This window comes from Xenopus laevis, chromosome 1L, assembly GCF_017654675.1.
Source record: "Xenopus laevis strain J_2021 chromosome 1L, Xenopus_laevis_v10.1, whole genome shotgun sequence".
Classification (NCBI taxonomy): domain Eukaryota; kingdom Metazoa; phylum Chordata; class Amphibia; order Anura; family Pipidae; genus Xenopus; species Xenopus laevis.
In genome coordinates, this window is record NC_054371.1 from 176309506 (window position 1) to 176329602 (window position 20097).

Below are 20097 nucleotides of genomic sequence, written 5' to 3' on the forward strand. Positions count from 1 at the left end.
TTCTCATGTTTCTTGTCGTATAGCTACCCTTTTTTTCACAAGGACATCTGAGCTCTACCCACACACTGCAAAATAATGCCGTATTTATTATACAGTATTCTCTTTAGATGTGATGGGGTTATGCAGTTTATTCATAAATATCTACAGGATATACCAAATTCTATCATGATAACCCTTTACACATACAGGGTGAATAGAAATCACTGTTGCATGTGCATAGGAAACTCTAATTGTTTATACATGTTGAGACAAGATCAGTGCCTGTTTACTTAATAATGCACAGTGGCTCCATATAGGGCCTTCCATGTCCATATTGATGGCAGGTGTGTGTCAAGGACAGTGCACCCAAGTAGAAGCTAATGTGTGCCCACAGAGCCAGTAGCTGCCCGCCGTGCTCCATCTGTACTTTGATAGATTAAGTGGTTTCTCCATCTGTACTTTGACAGATTAAGCGTATTCTGTATGTTATTCAGCTGTTTGAGGCTAAATATATTATCTGAGCCAAAAAATGTGACATGCAGCAATTTATTTTAAACTATGAAATGTGTTTTTCCTTAGGTATAAATATTAGCCTCATACCTGTATTATGTTTTAGTAATGTTTTAATGTAACAACAAAGTGATATGGAGAAAATAATATAATAGGGATGCACCAAATCCACAAAATTGGGATTTGTCTGAATCGAAAATTTTTCATCAAGGATTTGGCCAAATCCCAAACCGAATTAAAACTATAATAATTTTAAGAATTCAGATTTGGTTCGGCATATTGGGATTCACCTATGAATAAGATAGATTTGATTAAACCCATCCAAAGGGTTCAATGTATTGTGAACAAGACCTGCTCTAGTGAAAACATGCACAGACACAGGCCAATGACATCTCCACTGATTACAATATTTTGCTTGTTTCAGACCAGTGATGGACATTCCAACAACCAAACCATTAACTGAAGACCAAGCTCGCTTCTACTTCCAGGATCTGATTAAAGGAATAGAATATTGTGGGTCTTTATCCTGCTAAAACACCCACGAGTTTGATTTAATTAAAATGGAAAGGCTAGAAAATTCTTAGTATTTAGATACATTTAAACAGTAATAATAAGTTCTTCAATAGCAACATGGCTTCATATGTATGGTCTTTTCTGTGCAAAATGTCTTCTAGAGCTAAACTATTGTTACTTGCATGGACTGGCACAAAATTCAATTCCATTTATGTACAATTCAAGCAAGATTAGACACTTCACTGATGATTATTGTGTCTTTTGTTCGAGGGGCACAGTAACAATATATACAGTTTTGCTGGTAGGAGCAGCACACTCTAGACAAGTAAAAATTGTTTATTTACATACCATTTGTGTCCAACGTTTCAGTCCTCATTAGGACCCTTATCGAGATCCTCAATCAAAATATAAAATTGTGTCCAAAGAGTGTGCAAAATGTGGTGCCTGCTACTTTGAGATCAAAAGTCAATACGTGAGTCTGCCATAGTCCATTGGTCAATATATGGCAAGCAGGATAAAGATCGCCATCCAGATTTAAACACTTTTAAAGCCTTTATTGCGGAAAGGGCTATTAACCCAGATAACTGCATGTGTTTATGGACACATTTGATTATGCTGGAATTCTGAAAAATAACACTGCATTGCGAGTAAAAAATAAAACATGCTTTGTGTAATTTTGCACAACTTTGCACCTTGCATTTTGTACTCCATAAATGAGCCCTATAGTGTATCAAATGCAAATGTACAAACTATTAATGGCTCTTCTGATGCTGGTAAACTACTATTCCCATTATTCCGCTGTTCATGGAGTAGCAACATTGAAGGATCATAGATTGTGCATCCTCCTTAAAAAAGCAATAAGCATGCCATTCTGTAAATAATGTTATTAGAAGAAGATAATCTCAACTTCTGAATATTTCTCAGCAGTTAATCGAGACATGTGTTAACCCCACAGTGCATTATCAGAAGATTATACACCGTGACATCAAGCCGTCTAACCTCTTGCTGGGAGATGATGGGCACATTAAGATCGCCGACTTTGGTGTCAGTAATACATTCGAAGGGAATGATGCCTTTCTGTCCAACACAGTGGGGACACCTGCATTCATGGCTCCTGAAACCCTGTCTGAGACCCGCAAAATATTCTCAGGAAAGGTAATGACCCCTGCCTGGTTATTTTTCCTTAATAAGAAATGTCAATCTACTGTATTGTCAAGCAATTTTATTAGTTTACTAAGCAAGCTTTTTAAAATGAGGGCTCACTGGGTTACTTGCTTGCTGTTTTGATAACCTGTGGTTAATCACTGAAGCTTCATTGCTAAGATACAGCTTGCTGTTAACACAACTGTTACAGATATAGATGTAAAGAAAGACACTATGGCTTAACAAATGGTGTTTGCATGCTGCCCTCTTTCTGCAGTGAAGGCATGAAATATATGTACTGATCTGTGAGGGTTCTGATTATTTCAGATACAAGCATCTAGCCATTAATGTTTCTTTCATAAAGGTTTATCACTATATAAAAGAGATATGTTTATTCACTCTGAAAATTAATGTGCCCCCACCCAAACTTATGCAATAACCTACAGACTGAGTAAATTTTAATGGTGCATCTGGCGCACAGTTTGGAAAAGGGTGTGGCTATGAATGCCAAAACTCCAGTGGAACCATCCTCATCTCTCCCTGTATTCTACATGCAAGGCTTCAACCAGGTTCAATAGAAGCCCATACAACTTAATACATTGGACTTTTATTTAACATAATGGAGAACAAGTACAGGTATGGGATCCATTATCCAGAAATCCGTTATCTGGAAAGCTCAGATGGAAAGGCCATCTCCCATAGACTCCATTTTAATCAAACAATGACAATTAAACAATTAAAAATAATTTCTTATTTCTCTGTTATAATAAAATAGTATCTTGTATGATCCAAACTAAGACATAATTAATCCTTTTTGGAAGCAAAATCAGCCTATTGGGTTTATTTAATGTTTACATGATTTTTTTAGTAGACTTAAGGTATGAAGATCCAAACTACAGAAATATCTGTTATCCGGAAAACCCCGGAAAACCCCAGGTCCCGAGCATTCCGGATAACAGGTCCCATATCTGTACCTTGTTTTCCATTCTCCATTGATCTACTTCTCTCTGACAGTCACTCAGTAGATCTCTTTCCAGGCTGTCCCAAGGAGCATGGGCTCTTTACCCTATTCTCTACTTTCAGAGACAGCTTTCACTACAGCAGTATTTCTTAACCTTTTCTCAGGGGAGCCAAGTTAAGTCAGTGAATCCTCTTTTAGACCCATATCTCACTAATTAGGATCAGTGATGCACCTTATTATAATAAATACTTTCTGTAGGTAGAAACATATAATTATTATTAGGGATGCACCGAATCCACTATTTTGGATTCGACCGAACCCCCGAATCCTTCATGAAAGATTCTGCTGAATACCGAACCGAATCTGAATCCTAATTTGCATAAGCAAATTAGGGGTGGGAAGGCGAAAACATTTTTTACTTCCTTGTTTTGTGACAAAAAGTCACGCAATTTTCCCTCCCGACCCTAATTTGCATATGCAAATTAGGATTTGGATTAGGTTCGGCCTGGCAGAAGAATTCAGCCGAATCCGAACTCCTGGAACAAATGTTTTCCTAGAATCTGGGTCGAACTATGGTTTGGTTTCAAGGACCTAGTTTCCAGTATTTTCTTACTATTACCCTCCAATCAGTTTTTTTTGTAAGCCTCTTTTCTCAGCATTACACAGCTTCCTTACTGTGCCCACAAGGATTTTTTCCAGTGTCCTATGTACCAATTGACCCTGCCTCATATACATTATTTCCACTGATGGCACAGAAACATGGCTACCATAGCTTTCAGTCATTGCTCTGCGTATGGTGGTTATCATTTTGAAGGCATAAGCCTTTAAAAACAAAGCAAATAGATTTTCTGTGTATTAGTTATGTACCATCAGCTCAGCCAACTGCTACCTAAGTGTTAAATATGTGCAGAGAGTTTATATGTAGGCAGCGAGTAGGGACGTTACCATGGATACCAGATTCTCTCATATCAGCCCTGTGTGTGACAGATGTACAGTTCCACACCGCAGACTCATTAACATCGTCTTTTTTTTTTTCTTTTTAGGCACTGGATGTTTGGGCAATGGGTGTGACTCTACACTGTTTTGTGTTTGGTCAGGTAATTTACACTCTGCCGAATCCATACATGCACAATACATTGCTTACAAATGAACACTGTTATGTATCTCTTGAATATTATGATACCTCTATAAACATATGTTTGAAATGTACACAGAACATTTAAATATTTAGGTCGGAAATATATGTCCTGTGCCGGACTGAGCATTACACTGCATGCATCACTTGGCTGGTGCAGGTCTCATGTTTATACCTTGCCTGGCATTCCAGCCATAACGTTAACTAATATTGTGTAAAAATCAAGAATGTGCCAGTGCATTATACTCTTTTAAATATAGAAGGATTGTGCAAGTAGGGATGCACCGAATCCGCTATTTGGGATTCGGCCGATTACCGAAGCAAATTTGACACCTAATTTGCACATGCATATTAAGGGCAGGAAAGGAAAAAGTGGGAAAAAAAATTCTACTTCCTTCTGTTATGAAAAGTCATATGATTTACCTTCCTGCATATGCAAATTAGGATTCGGTTCGGCAAAGCAAAAGTATTCGGTCGAATCCCGAACTGAATCCTGGATTCGATGCATCCCTATAAAAAAGTAGCGTTTGCAAATGTTTGCAAAAACTATACTAGTCCCACCCATCTGTTCAACTTCCACTCATTCTTCTAACTGCCTTTCCCAGGCCATGTAGAGGCGCCAGCAGCACTCAGCACACTGCAGCTATCCTAACCTGAAAGGGAACTGAAGCTTGTCTTTGCTTGTGATTGGCTGTTCCCCTCCTGCTGTGCTTCTGGCATAGACTGTTAGGACACACCCACCCCTCATTTGAAACACAGACAGGGACCATAGCAAATCTATAGGGAGCTCCAACAAAGGGGCAATTTTAAAAAGGGAAATCATTTTTGGCCAAAAGTAAAACCAGTACCATATATTATTTATTATTGCCTTCAAGAGGGTTTTTTTGTTATGTGTCTCCTTTACGTATGCCTTGCCATATATGCCAGCCACTGACTACAATTTAGTGGGTGGCTATTTCAAGGTATAATAAGGGTGAAGTTGAGCCTTGCAGACCCTGTTATCAGGTGGCAAGGGCCATTCCATTTAAATAGTACTTTTGTTCTCAGTATTAACAGGTTATCACAGTACAGTGCTTTGCCCTCAAGGAGCGCTATACAAATAAAAATATACGTACATACATACATAAAACTAGTCGGGTTTAGTACACAGTAACTGACAAATCCCAACATGCCCCTACTCTACTCTGACATGAGATACCATGTATTTAAAGGAACATTAACAACAAAAAATGAAAATATAATGTACTGTCCTTCTGCACTGGTAAATCTAGTGTGCTTGCTTCATAATGACTACTATAGTTTATATAAACAAGCTGATGTGGGGGCAGCCTTTCAAAACCATTCAAAGCTGAAAAAGGAGAAAAGGCACAGGATACACAGCAGATAACAGATTAAGCTCTGTAGTATACAATGGGATTCTTCCGAACTCATCTGTTATCTACTGTGCATCCTGTGCTTGAATGGCTGCCCTTATGGCTACACAGCAGCTTGTTTATATAAACTATAGTAGTATTTTTGAAGCAAACACAGCAGTTTTACCAGTGCAGAGCAACAGTGCATCATATTGTCATTCTTTTAAAACACTTTCATTTTTTGGTGTTACTGTTACTTTAATCATCATCTCTCTACTGTACAAAGAGAATCAAGGGGGTAATTGTTTCTATAAATACCTATAATATTTCTATAAATACATATTTCTAAGTAACTCTATCTTCCTTGTAAATGACAGCGGCTTTTGTCTCATTTGTATTTTTTTTTTTTTAGTGCCCATTTATGGATGAAAGCATTCTAACCCTACACAGCAAAATAAAGAATCAGCCACTGGAGTTTCCTGACCAGTAAGTCTGTTTTGCAGATTGAGATTTTGCATTAAATCATACTTTTGTGTAAAACCAGATATTTATTGTTCGTTTACATACTGGCGGTTTTTATACCAGAACTGAATGATCAGATCTCATCTGTTTTATTGGCAGGCATGACATCTCAGAAGATCTAAAAGACCTAATGTTGCACATGCTTGACAAGAATCCAGAATCTAGGATTTCTGTCCCTGAATTAAAGGTAAAACCAGTTTCAGTTTATCAGTTATATAATTCTTTGTACCTGAATATTAAAGGGCATCAGAAGAAGAAAAAACATTGTCCTTCTGATTCAAGGGTTACCCAGCTCTGAATGGCCCTTATTTGCTTTTCTCTTTATTCAAATATGTGAATGATTAAGTGGGTTATTTATTAAGTAAAGACTGGACTAGGTTATTTACAAATTCAGACTGCATGCAACTTCAGTGTAAGAGCAATAGAAGAATGAAGCTCAATGCCTCTCTCTTTTTATTGTTTCAAATAATTTTTTTTAATAGAAGGCACCTTTAAAAAAGTTTTGCAGGGATTTATTCAAAACAGTGCTGCCCTGAAGGATGCATTATTTATGTTTCCATCAGGGCCCTGGAGTTTGCAGTGGGGGGGGGCCAGGGGCCCACACACACCCGCCCAGGGCCCCTGGCCCCCCCACTGCAAACTCCAGGGCCCCCTGAATCAGACGCAACCATCCTCCATCCCACCCCCTAACAGCACATAACTGCAAACCTTGGACGGGGAGAGGTCAGGGAGTGCAGAACTTCAGGCAGGCAGTGAGGAACGGGTCTGTGCCGATAGCCCAGTCTGACCCTGGTTTCCATTGTTTAAAAGAATTATCAGGCCATTAGTTTAGGCAAGGCATGTCAACCTCATTTGAGACTGATAACTGAATTAAGCACAGTGAGTGCTACAATGGCTTAGAGAAGCATTTGATCTGAAGAACGGGATGGTTTACCACTTTGATTTAACTTGCTATCCAGATTATTAAAGAAAATGTGCAAAACTTTAGTGATTTGAAAATGTATTTGGTTCATCATAATGCGCCTTATGCATAGAGAAAACACAGAAAACAAGCATAGACAAGCAGTTGCACTTGCATGTAATTCATTAGAGCAAGCTGAAGGAGCGCATTGGTTTTTGCTGCAAGTTGCAAAGTATGGGGCAAATTCACTAAGCGCCGAACGCTAGCGTTAATTCGCTAGCGTTTGGCATTTTCGTTACTGCGCAAATTCACTAACGAACGCTGGCGTAGTTTCACTAGTGTTACTTCGCACCCTTACGCCTGGCGAAGTTTCGCTAGCGACGTAACTACGCAAATTCACTAGTGTACTGAACGCTACCTTTTACGCTAGACTTCCTTCGCCACCTCAGACCAGGCGAAGCGCAATAGAGTAGATAGGGATTGCTTCAAAAAAGTCAAAATTTTTTATAAGTCCCAAAAAACGCTGGCGTGTTTTCTACATTATGGGTGATAGGCTGAAAAAGATCGAAAAAATTTTTTGGGGCTCCCCTCCTTCCCCCCTACATTTCCTGACTCATGGCAACTTACCTAGACAGTGGGCACATGTGTAGGGCAAAATAAAATTTTTATTTGATGTTTTGAAGGTTTTCTAGCCATTTGTAGTGCTGATACGTATTCCTCCATTGAAATTTGAATTTGGCGCCGTATGCAAATTGCGAATCAACGCTAGCGCAACTTCGCAATCTTACGCTACCCCTGTGCGCAACTTTGGATTTTAGTTAATTTGCAGAGCGCTGGCGAAACTACGCCTGGCGAAGCGCGGCGAAGTTGCGCCTGGCGAAACTACGAATGTTAGTGAATTTGCCCCATATATTTGTGTATATAAAGTCTGAATAGTGTCAAATCATGCTCAATTTTATGGCTATGTTAGTGTATTGCTTTTCATTCTACAACTCTACAGTTTGAAATTTCTATGGTTGTATTGTTGCCAATATCTAGGTTACAATAAGAATGAGGGATACATTTGGGAGTCAAAATGGAAATCAAAGATGAGCAAATCATATAGTATAGTGTAGTCTTGCATACTGGAAAAATGCAGATTTGGAAGGCAGTAATATAAAAAAAGATCAGTTGAAAAGTTGCAGAGAATGGGCTGAGATGTAACATACTAAATGTTCATTTAAAGGTTGTTTAACAGTCAGTATTTCACAAAAAGTTATTACTAAAATCTGTTAGTGGCAGTTTCATTATCAGATTGCAGTTTCCTTATGGGCTGGATGCTTTATCAACAGGATCTATGTCATTTAAAAGTACCGTACAAACTGTTTTTTGTAGAATAGATAATTTGTGTTTAGTTCCTCTTTGGTGCCGAGCTGTAAATATTTGCATATATTGCAGTCAAATGAAACAGAGACAATTTCTGCATGGGGAAAAAATATTATAATAAAGGTAAATTTTACTTTTGAACATTGCATGTCTCTTTAAAAATATATTGCATACAATAGCCCATATGTAAAACACTGCTTCATATAAATAAACCGTTTTCTGGAAAAGCAGTATGTGTCATGGGGTATAGTTCCCCATTTTTACTTTCTTTAATAAAAAAAGGGATCTATCTCCAATATACTTTAATAAACCTGACTGTATGCAGTGAAATTGTTGCGCTGACTGCTGAGGATAGGAAACTTCAGACGGTCCCAAACTGCTCTGCAGGAAAACGATCAGCAGAGGGGAGCCCCCCCACCTTTCTTTCCTGACCTCGAGCAGCTTTGTTTGTTTACCTATAAAGCAGCCGGCGAGCGACCGTGTAGGGATTTGTATCTACAGACCCAGTGCAGTCTGTAGATTCTGATTTTTAATCAGCCTTGCTGTATCAGCTTCTATGGCAGATATTACTTGACTTGTGCTGTTTTGATAATGATGATCCCTAAGCTTAACCTCTCCAACTGAAGCCCAGACCACACTGAGCATGTGCGTAGTCTTGGTCTTGCAAAGATTTTTAACAAAGATGATGACACCCTGGTGTCAACTTTGAAAACATAAATCATTTGTTTAATTAGACTTCTGGTGCAGTATGTTCATGTTTATGTTTAGTATAGAAAATACAGCATTTCTAGCATTATTCTATTTTAGACTTTAGTTCCTCTTTAAGTGCTATGGGCCATTCTTGACTTATATGATTCTCTGTACTCACACATAAACCAAGGACACACATACCAACAAATGACTTGAGCCTTACTTGGGTCAGTGCTGATGCCATGATTGTGGTTCCTATATCTCACTACCATCAGGTTGATGTGCACAAATGAAAAAAATTCTGTAGGAACAAAAAGGCTCAGCCCCACAATATCATTCTTTGCCAATGTGCATTTATTATGCCGTTTCACACAACAAGTTTCTGGGAAAACCCCCTCTATCAAGTGGGACACAGCTTGTGATATTCATCTTGCCCTGTTCATGCTGGGATTGACAGTTTTTCACAGTATAAAAAGCTATATACATGTCTGTGGTTGATCTTCCTTGGGAAAGCTTGTTTTGCATGTTATGGCTGATAACTTTGCCCCCTTGCTGTATATTCTGTTCCTTGAAGCTTCACCCGTGGGTCACCAAGCATGGACTGGAGCCACTACCAACAGAGGATGAAAACTGCACATTGGTGGAAGTGACAGAGGAAGAGGTGGAGAATTCAATCAAGCATGTCCCAAGCTTGGCCACTGTGGTGAGTGCTAAATCCAGGTTTTATCTAACTTTTCAAAAGCACTGCACAACTGGCTAATTCCCAAGAGTTATTATTATTAACTCCTAATAATTTGTTACGCCTTCTAAAAAGTCAACCTCAATGTTCACCGATAGTAGAAACCATATGTATGTATACAAATATATTCAAGTATGTGAGACATGCTTTGCATATCAAAATATATAGAGTTTATTGGGCAAACTGGTGGTCTGGCTGACCCTTCAGTCATTCTCAGGGCACAACTTGATACACTTCTGCCAGCTTAAAATGACAAGTAAACCAGCTGAATCCACTAGCTCAGTCCATTTATTATTTGTAAAAGGTGTGCCTTTAATAAATAGTACCAAATAATAAAGCAGCAAAATAAATATAGTAATATGCTAAAATAATAGAGATAGCTCAATAATACATTGTCCACAATTTGTAATTTCAACATATTAAATTTCAACCAGGCACCTACTCCCAGAGCTGACTGCCAAAATAAAGTATTCCCACTTGGGCTTTTGTCTTTCCTTAGAATTAGGAGCTGGTAGATACACGTAAGTAGTACAAGTAGTACAGTATCCAACTGCCAAATGATAATAAGAGCCATCCTCTTCCTTTTGCATTGAAGATAGCTGTGGAATCAGCATAGCAATTGGGTTTTTTTTTTTTTTTATTGTTTATGCACCTCATTTTATTGCTACTTTCTGTTATAGGAAGAAATATAATATGGGGTAATGAAGTTAGTTGCTGTTACTTCATGTAATTGGAATTGTTTGCAATGTCACAACTGACCAGGGGCTCTCAAGGGCATTATATATAATCATCATATCTTTTCTAGATCTTGGTAAAATCAATGCTTCGGAAACGCTCTTTTGGGAATCCATTTGAGGGGAGCAGGAAAGAAGAAAGATCCATGTCCTCTCCAGGAAATCTGCTAATGTAAGTCCCCCCATTTCCCCCAGCCCACTTGGCTACACTGAGAGATTATGTGCTGATGGCTGCCTTCTAATAATATTGAAAATTAAAAAAATAATTTTATATTTGTTACATCTTATTATGTGTCTTATGCTTTTCTCCCTTCTGCTGTAGTTTGATTTAGGTTTCCCCATCTCACTCTTATTAAATGTTTTATCCTACACCTTCTTTCCTTTTAACTCACACCTCTTTAATCCATTCCCACTACAGTATGTTGTTTTCTGCTCTAACCTTTACCCCTTGTCCTTCCATTTTTATCTCTTATTCCATCTCCTGCACATCCTCAGTGTTTCTGAACCAATGTGAGTGTGGTTAGGCAGCATGCTGCCCCTAAAATCCTGCTGCCCTAGGCCCAGGCCTAGTGGCCTTTCCACAAATCCAGGCCTGGTTCTCCCAGGTCTTCTGCCTTTCATCCTTCCATTTTCTCTTCTTCCCAACATTTATTTATTGTCTTCCTATTACCTTCCTACTTTACCCCTTTATCTTATTTTTCTTTTGCTTTCACATCCTATCCTTTCCCTTACTGCTTTTCAATTTGTACCCCCATTGTTAGCAATTTTATGCACCACTTTAGGGAAGGGCACCAAAGTGTGAAAGGAGGCATTTTTAGACCAATCCTCGCTTAGCTCCATGTAGCCGCATGCAGGTGAAAGCTGTACTTTCGGTGCAGATAGGGAAAGCCGCTAATTTGAGCTGATCTGTTTCTCTCTGCCTCATTAAAATCCACAGACGAGAGAAGTGTTCCATATGCTTCATGTGCCCTTGACCCATCATTTACCTCTGATCATTTCTGTTCAGTGTGTCTTATTCTATCATTTACCCTTGGCATTTAAGGCAAATCTTGACCATGTAAGATGTAATACTGTTTATGCCATTCTGAATAAAAGTGGAGCAGAAGTACAGCTGGGCACATATATTCTTTGTTTATGAAAAATGTGCTCCTGGGCTGCCCTTTGCATTAATACTATTGGGTTATGTAATAAAAGGCATTAAGTTGGTCCTCTCCAGGAGCAGTAACCCATAGCAACCCATCAGGGGGCAGCATTTACAGGTCACCTGCTTAAAACAAACATCCTATTGGTTTCTGTGGGTTACTGCACCTAGGCAAATGTAGTGCCTATTATCACATATGGGGGGAAGTGACATAATTGATTACAATTATCAGTAACGTTTTTGAAAATCTTTTGATCGTAATTTTTTTTTTACAAACTTTTCTTATTAACGAAACATTAGAAATTGCTGTTTGAAGCATAATCTCTGTGAGTGCAGACCCATAAGATCTTCTGTAGCTTTAAGATCTTCAGTCATTTATGGAAACTGTTTTTCAGAAAGCGGAATGGGAAGAAGATGTTGGCTTGTACGAGTGTAGGAACCTTTCATGTGATATTGTTTGTCTGTTCTCTCATCTCATTTCCTCTTACTTGTAGAAAAAGACTGTTCAGGAGAAGTGAAATGTAGCTGCATTCTCAGCAGCACAAGGTAACACAAGCCAAGCTTGAGAATGCTGCCACTGCCTTTGCTCAATTCTCTGCCCTCTAATCTAACATTTCCTTGTGTGCTGTTTTCAACGCCAGTTTACTGGTGGTGGTGGCAGCATGAGCTTGGACTTACTAACATCTCAGCCGCCTGAAGGCCTATTACCTGCTGAGGGGGGCACTGCTACGTTTCTGTTGTCACAAAGTAAAATATGATTGGACATAGGGACGGTGTTGTGTAGCACTGCTGTGTTAGACTGGAAAACTCTATGAATCTCCTAACATATGGATTCCAGAAAACAGGCTTTCCCTAGCACAGGCTATAAACAGCAAAACAAGAGAACTATGGCGTTTTAGAGCAAACTCTCTGATTTCAATAAGTGTGCTACTTTATAAAGTGTACTACAATACTGTCACAAAACAGAGCACATAGTTAGGGATTTTTATGGCACCTGAAATAAATGTTGCTGAGGGAATTTGGAGAGAAAATGGAAATTGCAGGATGGGAGTGAAATAAGGAACATGTAGCAGAGAAAGTGAGTAAAAGAGGTTGTGGTGGGTTTTGGGCTGAATTCGTTTTTTTAGTGGTGTTGTTGGCTAAAAGCATTCATACTAAACCTGGCAAATCAGTCTCATGCACATTACTGTTAATGTATCATAATGGCTCAGTCACATAGAGAGTTAAGTGTCCTGACACTTTGTTCTCTCCACAGGATACAAGGAAGCGAGGAGAGTTTGCGAGAGAGTGATTTACAGGAGGTAGGAGAGGATGAAGTTTTATCCTGAGTCCTGCAGCACTAAAGGTGTTGCGGTTCACAGTTCACCCTACAAAACACCTGCTGCTGGAAGAGACCTCTGTGTGGGAACACACCGTGTGTAAGCCGTGCATGCTGCTACCGATTAGTTCGAATGAAGACCTTATGTTATCGCATGCGCTGAAGACTGTAACGTCCTGCCTTGGGAAGTAAAATCTATTGTTGAGTCGTTTAACGTATTGGTAACTTTGCCATGGGCTTGCTCTTCCAGAGTCTCCTTCGAGACTGATCCAGAGAAGGTGCTTATTTTGTATGTTGCAAAAAACAAAACAAATCAAGTGGCTTGTAACAAACGTCTTAATGCCAAATAACACACTCACAAACTCACAGCTGCACTAAGGAAAAGGGGGGTGAATCATTTGACAGAGAAGCCTGTGGTTCTTCTAATCTGAACTGTGCTGCTCATGATTTTTATCATGACTCATGGCAACATCATTTGATGCAAGAAAGGTCCAGATTACGATCAGCCCATTATCTATATGATAGTTATGGTATGTTGAAAAATCGGCTTTGTTTTCATTGCTGATATCCTTCTTTTATTTTGCTTCACGTTAGAGCTACACTAACATAAACAAGTGAAGGTGGCTCCATTCAAATTAAGGAAAATATATATAAAAAGAGACATTAAGAGATATCAGCAGGCACATAAGCATAATATAAGAGCCTCTATCAGACAAGAGCCATAAATGCATGGTATAAACCATTGCTTTCTAAGAAGGTTGCAGACTGAGTGCATTGGAGTGTAATTGGGCTGGGCATATATTCACATCTGTGCCAATTGAAACACAGTATATAGATGTATTTATTTGGTATATTTTGTGTAGTCTTGATGTTAGAGGATGTTAAGCTTTATTTTTGCATAATACAGGAAATATAGGGATTTTATAGATGGTCTGGGCAGATCTGTCTATCCCAGTTAATTTCTACAAAATGACATTACTGCTGGGATAGGACTGAAATGCATACATTCCCAGAAGGGGCTTTAGAATTTGCGAAAGAGTATATATGCTGAAATTTGCAGCAGTTCCATATGAATTAAAAGATACAACTTTACCCAATAGATGTTTGAAGATTTAGGCAATTAGATGTGGGCTATTGGCTTACAAGTCAGAATAGGAAGTATAACTGTGCCTGCACAAGACATTAGCAGCACGGCAACAAGAAATAGAATCACCTTTTGCTATTAATTGAAGCAATGTTGCAGGGCCTGAACATAGACAAGTATTAACTTTCATTAACTGCAGCCCATGTACTCATCTGGAAAGTAAAATATTTGGTTCTAATGTGGAGGGTTTTTTTTTCAAACGCTAGAATTATATTAAATAACACAAATGAACTTGCCGAATAACTGCTAGCAGGATATACATCTAATATGTATCTGGGGTGAGGAGGGAGGCTAGATATGTTTGTAGCAGAATGCTTACTCTGCTGTTACTAGATTGTATAGGAATACACAGAGAAACATTTAACTCAGTACCCTTTTTACTTACAAGCCATCCAGCAAGACTGTTATGCCATGCACTAGCCGATACTCTCCACAGTTATGGCCACCTTCCTATTGCTGTTTATTTGGGTTAACTTCCTGACCAATCACAACTGCAGTGTAGCTGCTTCACTTCCTCATCATCCATGCCTCAACATTGTGCATTAGCACAAGGCAACCCTGAAAACCCAGTCTTTAAATGCTGTCCTCCCGTGTCTGCTAAAAAATTATGTCAAGGCTACATGAAACATAATTAGTTACCACTTGCTATTGCTGTTCTATTTAAAATAGAGGGCACAATACAGCCACTCATTATCATTTCATATCACTATTATTATATCATCATTTGTAATGCATTCAGTACTACAAGTAAACAGTACTAATGGGTACTAGACTATTCTGCCAGATCTCCCAGTGGACCCCAGTCTGGGAAAATTCCCATTAGTGATTTTTTTATTCCACCATTAGCCTATATAGCATTTGGCACAGTCTCCGTCTAATTATTGTGAGAGTGGTTCTCTAATGGGCCCTAGGAGGCACAGTCTGACACTGCTATTGAACAATCCCGGCCATTAGTTGTCATTACATAGGGTAGTATCTTAGTGCAGGAAGGCAATAATAAGACTAAATCTGAAACCTTATATGTAACACTTAGTAGTGCGTGGTTAAAGATGATATATTATTTAGGCATGCTGAGCTAAACTCCCCCATTTCTTACATAATTTAGTGGTTGTGCGGAATATTTTTTTAGTCTGACTCAATACTGAAAAAGGTTTGATATCAATCAGCACCTCCGGCAGTCTCTTTTCTTGTGCTATCAGTCATTAGACATTAATGAAAGTACTTCAGCCTCACCAATATGCTACCTTTAGAGAAACTGCCTACTAGATTCTGAAGCCCAGTTAGAAAATGTTCCTTTTTGTATTTGGTACTGATTAATGCCATTTGGTGGCTTTTCTATTTGTCCTAAGTATTTGAATTGACTAACAGTGTTATTAATACCTGCCTCTACCAGAATATTCCTGCACTGCAGAACCAAATATTTAATTAAAACACAGTTGCCATCTACCATATATGCTATTTATAAAAGACATTGAGTTTCTGGGATACATACAAAGTCGAGAGACCGTCATGTAAGTGCCATCATTTTTTTTAAACGCAAAACCTGTAGTTAAAGTTCTTTCCTCTAATAAAGGCTGAATGCCTGGATTTGTTTGGGTGTCGGATACTCTACCGACCAGTGGATTCGTGATCTGATTATTTTAAATCCATTTCGTCAGCTATTAGCTGCACACAACAACACACAAGATTTTTAGGGTATCCATTCATGTAATGTGGCAAAGTCCAATTTGGAAGAGTTGATTTGACCCAGCAAGTAAGATGGGCAATCACATTGTGCTTTAGGCCAATAAAGAAACAAGGGAATGGGGGCTGACGTCACAGAAGTTGATAATAATAAAATGAGGAGCCTGTCCAGGCCTGGACTGGAAGTCAAAATAGGCCTCTGCCTACACAGAGGCCCAAACAGCCCCCTATCAGCCCAAACAGCATACTATCAGCCAAAACAGCCCCCTACCAGCCCACTATATGGTAACTTTCTATGGCACCTTACAGCAGCCCCTCTGGCATTTGCCAGAACCCACGGATTGCCAGTCCGGGCCTGAGTCTGGTATTGCTTGCCCTAATGAGCATAGTGTATGATGAGTGGGGGGGGGGAAATGGTAAGGCCATGCTGGCTGACTTAAGGTGCTGCCCATACACGGGCCTATAAAAGCTGTCAGCTTATTGGCTGGTGTATGGGGCCCTCCAATGGACTTCCCTGACCACTATCTGGTCGAAAATCAGCCACATATTGGATTGAATGGGTTTAAAATTAAGTTTGTTGATGTGGTCCTCAATCCGACCACCTGTATTGCCCTAGGGCCCAACAATCCGATCAGCCCAATATCACCCCAAAGTGGGTATATTGGGGAAAGATCAGCCAAATGAGTGGATCTTCCAGTGTATGGCCAGATTAAGCCTCACTTTGACTTGCCAGTCAACAAAGATACATATTGGTGGCTCATGGTTTCCTTAGACATAAGGATACACAGTGAGAAAATAGTCTGCCTAGCCCTTAACTCAGCACCTTTCTTGAAAACAATAATACATCTTCTAGATTTATTACAACAGGTACAGTTAGGTCTTTTAGATAATACATAATCTTTAAGTAGAATGCATGATCGCTTTTACATTTTAAGGAATGCTATAATCAAATGTTGTGTTTAAGATACAGTAGATGTGCTTTCTGTTGTGAAATAACAAGCCCCTCGGTTTTTCACTTGAAACTGAGCCTGAAAAAAAAAAAGAAGACACTTTCAGAGCTAGAAATCTGCACACAGTTAAGGTGACGTCTCCTGCTATTTATACACTTTCTGCTTATATTTTGTATGTGAAAACCACACGTTTTAGGAGGGCGTCACTCGTTTGTTGCATGCGGTATCATGCGATCACTAAAAACAAAACTGTATTGTGTCTTTAAAGCCAAAATATATATATATTTTTTTTTTGCTGGAATGCTTCCATTCCTGGGATGCGTCATTTACAAAATAAAAAAAAAATAGCTTTTTAATTTCAGTCACAAATAGTTGGTGTCCGTACAGGCAAAGAAAGCAACAAATTCAATTTGTACGGTTTAATAAACATTTGTTAATTATTGCATGACAAATAAGTCTACAGATTTCTGGAGATGTGTATTTTGGGTATAAAGCCCCTTATAGCTGCTAAACTTGTATCTCTTTATGTACATGTTTTATATATATATAAACTTATATTTAAGCTTTTGTATGCAATGCACAAATGTTTTCTGAATTATAAATAAAAATACCATTTTTTCACACCACCCATTAGAAGCTTACATGTTCATAGATGTCGAAGATTTGCTGAAGTGTTTAAAAATAACTGCCATATATACTATAGATTTAGGGTCTAGTGGTTTTATATTACTGCTGCTTTTATTTCATTTACCAAGCTGCATAATGTTTAAATACTGTGTATTTATATTATCATTAAAATAAACTAAATATGGAACACTATATCTCCTGTTGCTATGTGAACATGTTAGGCAGGGAGCGACAGGCAATTGCTGGCCTGACAGCTAATCAGACCTATGGCACTGACAGCATATTTAAAGGACATGCAAAGCCTACATTTTCCTACCGTGTATATAAGTTGGACATATCTTACCCACCCAAGCCACATCATTTGTACTGCATATACCCCCTCCATTTGCCAGCACCATCACATTTTCCTAAAACAGCTTTCACCTGGCGGCCATTTTCCCTCTGATACATCATCAGTAACATTGAGACATATATGCTGTAAAGTTCATGCAATGCAGAATGCAGGTTTGCACAGGCACAACATCAGGGCCGGAACTAGGGGTAGGCAGAAAAGGCAGAGGGTCGCCAGGCACATACCTCTTTAGCGCCTTCCCCTAGTGCCAGAAGCTGTGGCAGCAGTTTTTTCCTCTTGCGTGTGTTTGTGCGTCCTCAGTGCATGTGCTCTTCTGTGCATGTGCAAACGGTGGGGAGGGGGCGGCATAGTCGGCCGGGTTGGCCGGGCACTGCACAACATACTTTGATAAAAAGATCTGCTGGGGTTGAGCATTGTAATGGTTAAGCTGAGGTCAGGAGAGGTGGTTAGGAGATAAAAAATTGGATCAGACAGCTAGAGTTTCTATGGGAACCAGCAATGCCATCTCTTCGGTTTTCAAATATTTTATTAAAGTTTTACCATAAAACAAGCAGAATCAAAACGCAGCCTGTTAAAATGCAGTCATGAAGACATATATAACAAATGTCAGAAAAATCAGACAAGTCCTCAATAAATAGGGACATATCAAAGGCAATCGTTTAACAAAAAGATCAATGCTATCTCTTCATTGGCTGTTAGACTGGAGGGTGTGTTTAGTCATCTGAGCTGAGAAGAACTGAGCATGCTCATTAGCCAACAGCCAAAGTACATTCCTGAGGGAGGGGCAGAGGGGGTTAGAGGAGAAGAAGGAATTCTAATTGATTATGGGGATGCTGCAGCCTTGCTGTTAACCTTTTAACAACCAGAGTGGCAGGTATCTAAAGATTTCAAAGAGGCTGTTCACTGATTACATTTTTGCGTGTGTGTGTGTGGGGGGGGGTTGTGTCCTTTAACAAAGAAGTAGTACTGCATATAATGTTTGGGCTCATGCAAAAGCCCAAGGTGATCACAGCCCATAAGCAGGGAAGATCTGCGCCCCATAGTAGCTCACAATATACTGTATATACAAAATATAAGTCATAATAGAAGGCTGATTTCTAAATTGTTTAGATTTTCAGAAATTAAAATTTGCATAAGAAGTTAATAATCAGCCAAGTAGCATCCCCTTATATGGCAAACTTCATTTTCATATGACAAATGCATAACCTGCGGACGCCCCTCTCCCTTGTTGAACTGCTTGCTGGCGTTTTTTTCTTTCCCTACAGCAGGGGTACCAGTAGACCTTTAGCTGGTGATCAGTAGATCTCAAGACACTGTAAACAAACAGCTTGTCTAAATCACCCTCCTGTTTCATACTTTTCATTCAGATATTTATTACATTAAGGTTACATAAGAAATAGTTGTTTATTAAATATAGCAATGTACATTTTCTCATAAATCAATATTTAAAAAAGACCTGTCACCCTAAGAAATAATTCCAAATCCTTTTCTATCATATTAATTGAGCAAACTAAACTTTACTTACACTATATATATATTATTTAAATTTTGTTGGTTGTCTTGGAATTACACAATCACAGCCAGCAGGCAGATGCCTCTCTTATTAAGGCAAGTTCTGTATCACCCCAAAATCTTGTATATACAAGAATGCAGAATGGGGGACCTAATGTCTATGTACAGTGCACTTCAAAATTACAGACCGTGAGGAGGGTGGGGGAATGTGAGCAGTGAAGTGACATCTAGGAAGTGCTGAATGGAAAGTGAAAGTGACTGACTGCCCCACAGGGACAGGCAACATATGATTGACAACTCAGATATTTAAACATATTTATAGCAGGTATGGATTTATTATGAAAAAAAGATCTTGGGTTTCATGTTTAATTTGCAAAGCAATTTCATTAAACAGGTTTTTATGTCTGGGTGACAGGTCCGCTTTAAAGTGGACCCGTCACCCAGACACAAAAATCTGTATAATAAAAGTCCTTCTTAAATTAAATATGAAATCCAATTTCTATTTTTATTAAAGCATTCATAGCTGTTGTAAACTCGTTTAGAAATATCAGCTGTCAATCAAATATTGCCTACCCCGCCTCTATGCCTAGGCATAGAGGTGGGGCAAGCAATTACTTTCACTTTCCATTCAGCACTTCCTAGATGTCACCGCTCTCCCTACATTCCCCAGCTCTCTTAACCATTTAATTGTGTAACCAGGGCATATGGATGGACATTGGGTCCCTGTCCCCTGGTGCACAAATAAGATTCTGAGATGATACAAGGCTTGCCTTAATAACAGTGTCCACAAAATGGCTGCTGCCTGCTTGTTATAATTATGAATTCC

The 20097-nt window shown here is 39.0% G+C and overlaps 1 protein-coding gene across 3 annotated transcripts in view; it reads left to right on the plus strand.

Moving 5' to 3' along the window:
* The window catches only part of camkk2.L (calcium/calmodulin-dependent protein kinase kinase 2, beta L homeolog), a 49881-nt gene extending 32285 nt beyond the window's left edge, over positions 1-17596 (plus strand). For 2 of the 3 annotated variants that reach the window (XM_018263312.2, XM_041567691.1), the window contains exons 9-16: positions 914-1002; positions 1958-2157; positions 4150-4203; positions 6006-6079; positions 6215-6302; positions 9646-9774; positions 10616-10716; positions 12941-17596. In XM_018263312.2, the coding sequence (XP_018118801.1) occupies positions 914-1002; positions 1958-2157; positions 4150-4203; positions 6006-6079; positions 6215-6302; positions 9646-9774; positions 10616-10716; positions 12941-13013 (808 nt within the window). In that variant the 3' untranslated portion in view covers positions 13014-17596. Of the gene's footprint in view, positions 1-913; positions 1003-1957; positions 2158-4149; positions 4204-6005; positions 6080-6214; positions 6303-9645; positions 9775-10615; positions 10717-12179; positions 12232-12940 lie in introns of all 3 variants that reach the window. The other variant, XM_018263322.2, reaches the window with a different exon arrangement.
* Positions 17597-20097: the final 2501 nt, after the last annotated feature.